The sequence below is a fragment of the Convolutriloba macropyga genome, chromosome 3 (assembly GCF_964194025.1).
Source record: "Convolutriloba macropyga chromosome 3, txConMacr16.3, whole genome shotgun sequence".
Classification (NCBI taxonomy): Eukaryota; Metazoa; Xenacoelomorpha; order Acoela; family Convolutidae; genus Convolutriloba; species Convolutriloba macropyga.
Window position 1 is genome coordinate 59,740,877 of NC_134470.1, and position 6,857 is coordinate 59,747,733.

The 6,857-nt window shown below is 35.0% G+C and overlaps 1 protein-coding gene across 1 annotated transcript in view; it reads left to right on the forward strand.

Moving 5' to 3' along the window:
* The window catches only part of LOC142337176 (26S proteasome non-ATPase regulatory subunit 8-like), a 136,163-nt gene extending 132,117 nt beyond the window's left edge, over positions 1-4,046 (forward strand). The window contains exons 2-4 of the mRNA XM_075386284.1: positions 700-929; positions 2,796-2,862; positions 3,926-4,046. Of these exons, the coding sequence (XP_075242399.1) occupies positions 807-929; positions 2,796-2,862; positions 3,926-4,032 (297 nt within the window). The 5' untranslated portion in view covers positions 700-806 and the 3' untranslated portion in view covers positions 4,033-4,046. The remainder of the gene's footprint in view (positions 1-699; positions 930-2,795; positions 2,863-3,925) is intronic.
* Positions 4,047-6,857: the final 2,811 nt, after the last annotated feature.

Consider the following 6,857-nt stretch of genomic DNA (forward strand, 5'->3'; position numbering starts at 1 on the left):
ATGTCTAAATTTGCATTATCCCTAAAATTGTTGGGTGCTAATTTGATTTTGATGTTCAGTATATAACAATCCTGTTGGTCTTTTTTGTGCAATCCCGCCACCCATTTTTGCCAGTTTCCACACTCCCTCCATCCTTTAAGGCTAGCTGGCCAGTTGTTCTTGATCTATTCCTCCGACGTTAGTCGACTGTATACGTTAGTCGATTGACGTTAGGCGAGAAATTGGATACATAAGCATGATCCTATCCAGGCATTTTAAGAGTTATCATGGCGCTTAGTGGACCGGGAGTTGCAAATTTCTGAAAGTGTTTTTTTCGGAGCCCCGCTCCCCTATAAACGGGATTTAAAAACAGGTTTTTGAAGAGAGTGAAGAGCAAAATTTGAACAAAACAATAAACTTATTTGTGAGACTTTTGTGAGATCCAGATGAAACACTCGAAGAATTCAAAGGTGGCCTGGGTACAACAACTCCAACAAATCTCAAGTAACTTCTTGCAAGATAAGCTTCCTTCTGCAAGAATCGCTTCAGTTTATTTTCACTAAGTTCAACAGATTGAAATATTTTGAAATATCACAAAGCAGTTGACATGTGGTCACTGTTACGCTTACGAAGTACCTCTAGCAATTGATAAAACAGTCCCAAGTAAGTTTTGATTTAAATGTGATAAATGAAATGACATATACTTGATTTTGAATTTTCAGATTGTTTTTACTGGCTTTAGAAGAGGTGAAATTTCTCGAGAAATTGAGTAACAATACTGTGTGTAACTACTGAGTAGTCATCAATATAGTTTCTCACAAGCAATAATGACCTCTTCCTCATCGGTGCAAGACGTGAAGCCTCTCTATGAAGAGCTGAAGAAAGAATTCAACAAGAAGAAACAGCCGAGAGATGTGGCCAAGTGCAAAAAGCTCATATCACAAATGAAGGTAAACACAACTTTTTCGCTTTTTGCATCAATTTTTTCAAACTGTAATATGCTTGTTTCGATTTGATTAGCAATACTTAGTGGATAAATTTCTAATAATTATTAATTGTTCTCGAGCGAAGTTAGAAGCAATTATTATAAATGTGTGTCTTTGCAAAATTTTGGCTCTGCTGTTTCGGTCAACTTTTACACAAGTTCCAAATTCAAGATTGAAGTTGCTATTAAGTTATGTCAATCAATAGCTGGAGAGGTGTTGTAAAAGCACTGATTGGCCTCTTCAATTAAAAAGTGAATACTTTTAATCGCTCTAAAAGGAAGTTCGTAGCAATTATAATAGTACTGTCGGTCTTTTTTAATGCGATTTTACGCTTGAGTGATTTTTGGTCTGACCCATTTGACTTTTCGTCCTCAAAAACGAGATAAACAGATAGCGCCCTGCGGGCCTTAAGTGCTCTTAGAGCCTTTCAGCTCATTAACCTCCAAGTATGCGATTCACAGAAACTGTTTTGGAGACTTATACTTATGGTGTGAAGGGTGGTTCTTATAAGTTGACTCCCCCTCACATCAGCTCCCTCTCACTTCACTCCCCCCCCCAAAAAAAAATCCCCACCCCTGCACACATTGTTCAGGCCGTAAGGGCCCCAGTGCAGACAACCCCCCCCCCCCCCCCTCGCTGCGCTCACCTCAAGCCCCTTCAATTAAGCTAAAGCTGGCCTCACTATACCGTGGCTAGCTACTGAGGAAGCCAACCGCTCGTCGGTTGTTTGAGAGCATTTCGCCCGACGTTAGTCGTCTGTTTCTTTTTCTGTTTCGTTTGATATTCAAACATACAAGCATTTGATGAAAATGACAATACTAGCAACCTATGAGCAGTTCTTTGCTCAAATAGTTATAATTTTCCAAGATTTCATTTGAACTCCTTTTTTCCTAACAGATGATCTTTTAAAAAGTACTGAGTTTTTTATGGAAATCGTACAATCTGAAAAGCAGCAGATGTCATAAATGTAGACGTTTTATTTTTCGAGTAATCGTATTACTTGTTGATTAGGTGGTTAATTTCATGTTCAATTTCAATTTATTCGTTTATCAAAATTGAGATGGCAACCAGGAGGCTCGGAAATGTGCGCTCGCAAATGATGTTCCGTTCCCGCTCCTCCACATGGCTGATTTCATACCAAATGAGTATGAGAAAGAACACTTTCAAAAATATAATGCTAAAATAATGCTATATGAATATAATGCTTCTAACTAAAAATTATTTAGTAAAATAAATAATGCCCCATAAGTGGGCCGATGAGACTTGCCATTATTAAGACTACGAGACAAGACAAACAAAAAAATCAAATAACGACAAATATTTACCTTCAAAGCTCAATGTCTTTCTGGAAAAAAGATTACATTATAACGAAGTCAATATAGCGTCAAATAAAACCTAAATTAAACAAATTAATTTGTACATCACTAAAAAATAGGAGTGACAACCAGTCCTTATTTGTTAGTCCTTATTGAGACACGGTTGCAAGTAGTAAAAAAGAGCAAAATGGAAAAGTTAAAAATGCGTGTTTTTTAACAAAGAATTTTAATTAAAACCATTAGGTATCAATTGAAGTCTTTAGGTTAGGGTTCGTTCATACTTCCATATGAAGAGATTGAGACCTGTTCATCATTCTAATTTGAGCAAGTATCTTACTTAGATATAAAGTCTTAAGAATGATAAATGTTGCCAAACGTACATTTAGAAAGGAGATTAATCACTCTTGATGTTGGAGATTAAATTATTACAGATTGTCTGTAAGCTCGATATCCAACACAAAACCTTAGCTATCCCTTTTTTTGTCCTAACTTTTTCACCTTCCTCTTGTTTCAGATTGCTCTTCTGAGTTTGAACTTCTTCCCAAACGAGGCAGCAACGAAAGCTGAACTGATCATTGCACGTAAGTACATCACTAATTATTTGCCTCAGTGTTTTACCCATTGAATTAGCTAAATATAATTGTAAATTGTGCAAATCATAGGGTCGTATTCTACTCTACTCGGGCGGGATCTATTCTGCAACCCCCGTCTGTGACCCCCCAGTTGCAAACATAACACGGGCGCCGGGTAGTCGTACATACCACAAAGATTATAGGATAGATAGATCCCAATGCTGGAACAATATCTATAAACTATAAAACAATATTTAGGCAAACTTCAGGAAAAAAAAACATTAGCATTGGTTCATAATTTTGAACAGATTTCAAATTAGGCAAACATTGTGTTCAAAGTTTTGAACGCATGTCATCTATCGAATATAAACTCCCCATTTTGAGAAATTTCGAAACTAACGGAAATGATAAGCGAAAACTGAATTTCACTAAGTGAATTGACAGATGAAGGGCAATGTACACACTTTAGTCGTCACATAAATTGACCTTTTTCTTCTGAGGATATGCAATTTTGTGGTTTGATATGAAGGCGAGACATCGAATTGAACATTTCTCGTAGTCGACGTAAAAAAATGGGTTTTCGATCTGGTGTTTTAGTAGTAGGTTCATTTTGTCATGACTCGAAGTAACTAATATAAATTATCATTATAATTTTTCAATATAATTTTTTAAGTACTGGTCTCTCAGAAATTTATTAATAACATTTGCAAATGTCTTGGTATACAAGATGTTAGAATTTTAGAGGTAAATGGACGTCAAAGTTTGATATATTCGGTTATTACTGCCGTCCTTAGATTTGACCTATTAGCCATTACATGCCAATTCATAACCGGGTAACAATTGCCCATTTGCCTGAGTTGGCCATTATTACCAAAGTCGAATCCCAGCTTAGTGGACATATAAATTTTACGCCCCCAGGCGCTTGTGCTATTTTTCACATAGGAACGTGCAATATAACACAATTTTTAATTGGGGGGCCATAAAAATACTAGGTGGCGAAACAGGTGGCTTGTGATCGCTTCTGTTTACGCCAGCAATGTTTGAAAGTGGTTTGTAAAAATGGCGCTTTTAGGTGATTTCCTGGAAATTTGTTGTCAGTTGAGCATTGAAACAGAGGACGTGGAAGCTTTCGAGAAGTACTTTGTACAGCTCAAGACCTACTACTTCGACTTTAGGTAATTAAAGTTGCACTCGAATACAATGACTGCATCTTGTATTAAAGAATCTAAAGCACTCCTTAGCAGTTGCGAATTATGTGTAGGTCTTCAACGACGTTTGTAACAACTGTTATTCCTGCTGGTCTTTACGACACGTACGGCAATTTCTGCTTAATGTAGTTGAGAAATATATTAAGCAGAAATCGCACGTTTTGGAGCATCTTTGACCATCTGGAGCAACGCAGACATTTAGATGCAATTTTGACGGTTTAGACGCTTTAATAGCTGTCGTCAGCCTCTCAAACGGCTATTATTTAGGCGCTCTTTTTTACAATTCAAAGAATTTGAATTGTATTGGTGCGCTGTCTTTTTACGACTCGAAGAGGAGTATTGGAGAAGTCCTTTTTTAAAATCAATTTTATGAAGGAGAGTGGTTTTTTGTTCATAACTGTTTTCTAGAGAGCGAGAAATTGAGGTGTGAAAAAAAATTCTGTAAGCGAGCAAAATTTTTTGTTCACGTGCAGTTATGATTTTGTTTTGATTTTAGGCTGGTTGTGGTAGTGGCTTGAAGGTTTCTGGAAATTCGTATGAATTTTAACTAATTCGGAGGTTTTTCATGTATTTTGCTGATTTTTGAGCTAATTTTTGCGAATTTTCAACGATTGATTTGTTTTAATGGCTCAAATGGGTATTGAAACGATCCCTTCTACTTGAGCAAGTTTTAAATAATAATTGGGTCCAGTTTTGTGGATATGAATCATTTTTTAAGAAAAATATGACAAAAAATTGCGAAAATCGAAAATATTTTTCTTAATTTTTGCAGTTTTTTTCTGTTTTTAGACAAGTTTCTTAGCCTATTATGACTTGCATATTGTTTTGCGAACATCTGGATACCCTATTGGCTGAAGGGAATTTTTCTTTGGATTTTTATGCTTTTGTAATATTAAAAATTTTTAGACTTTTTTTCCAGTTTTTTCAAGTTGTTTTGAAAAGCGTTTTTTCATAATTTGGCCTCAAGTGTTTTTTAAAAAAATCACAAGTGGTTTTAGTAAGTAATAGTATTTTTGATGAAGTATTTTTGGCAGGGTTAGTTATTTCGGGATCTCAATTTATAGCAAAATTTGATCAGATTTTTCATCACATATAAACAGATTTGATTTTATTGTTTTTACTTTTTGTTTCATGGTTTTGTTTCAAGATGATCATATATTAGTGGAGGCACGTTTTGTCTGATGAGTTGTTGGATGGCGTTTAAATAAATTTTCACTTCGAGTCGTTTTCGGAATTCTTCAGGCTATATTTTTTGTAAGATCTGGTCGCACATTTCCATGATTTTTGAAGTCAAATTGGAGTAGTGATTTTGGTCATGTCCAAACAGGAAGTGGAGCAAAAAGCGAGTGGTTTCGTGGCGTTAAATTTTTTCGCTCTTATTTTTATTGTTCATTTCTTTTCCTATCCTCATTTTTAACTGCATTTGTTGTCTTTAAAGTTTTTTTACGTTCAATGGAAGGGTTAACGGCTGTTCTTTGAGTTTGATTCCCATCGTCTCTTATTGGCTTATATTTTTGAGCTATTTTTGGCTTTGTTTTTGTTTTTTCTTTCGGCGGATTAGTATTGACTTAAACGGGATTTTTTAAAACGGCAAATTTTATAAATAACCGCCGTCAGCCTCTCAACGGCTACTATTTAGCCGCTCTCCTTTATTAATTCGCTCTACATTTTGGTCACGTTTTTCGTTTTACATAAGTCACGATTTTCTGACTTTTGACTTCTGACTTTCTTCAATCACTGTTTCAACTGAATGGATTTTAAATCCTTTCACGCCTTCAATTACGCAATGTGGTGAATAGTGTCAAAGTCTAAAGGTCAAAAACAAAAGACTGGACGTTAGTCGTCTGTTTCTTTTTCTGTTTCGTTTGATATTCAAACATACAAGCATTTGATGAAAATGACAATACTAGCAACCTATGAGCAGTTCTTTGCTCAAATAGTTATAATTTTCCAAGATTTCATTTGAACTCCTTTTTTCCTAACAGATGATCTTTTAAAAAGTACTGAGTTTTTTATGGAAATCGTACAATCTGAAAAGCAGCAGATGTCATAAATGTAGACGTTTTATTTTTCGAGTAATCGTATTACTTGTTGATTAGGTGGTTAATTTCATGTTCAATTTCAATTTATTCGTTTATCAAAATTGAGATGGCAACCAGGAGGCTCGGAAATGTGCGCTCGCAAATGATGTTCCGTTCCCGCTCCTCCACATGGCTGATTTCATACCAAATGAGTATGAGAAAGAACACTTTCAAAAATATAATGCTAAAATAATGCTATATGAATATAATGCTTCTAACTAAAAATTATTTAGTAAAATAAATAATGCCCCATAAGTGGGCCGATGAGACTTGCCATTATTAAGACTACGAGACAAGACAAACAAAAAAATCAAATAACGACAAATATTTACCTTCAAAGCTCAATGTCTTTCTGGAAAAAAGATTACATTATAACGAAGTCAATATAGCGTCAAATAAAACCTAAATTAAACAAATTAATTTGTACATCACTAAAAAATAGGAGTGACAACCAGTCCTTATTTGTTAGTCCTTATTGAGACACGGTTGCAAGTAGTAAAAAAGAGCAAAATGGAAAAGTTAAAAATGCGTGTTTTTTAACAAAGAATTTTAATTAAAACCATTAGGTATCAATTGAAGTCTTTAGGTTAGGGTTCGTTCATACTTCCATATGAAGAGATTGAGACCTGTTCATCATTCTAATTTGAGCAAGTATCTTACTTAGATATAAAGTCTTAAGAATGATAAATGTTGCCAAACGTACATTTAGAAAGGA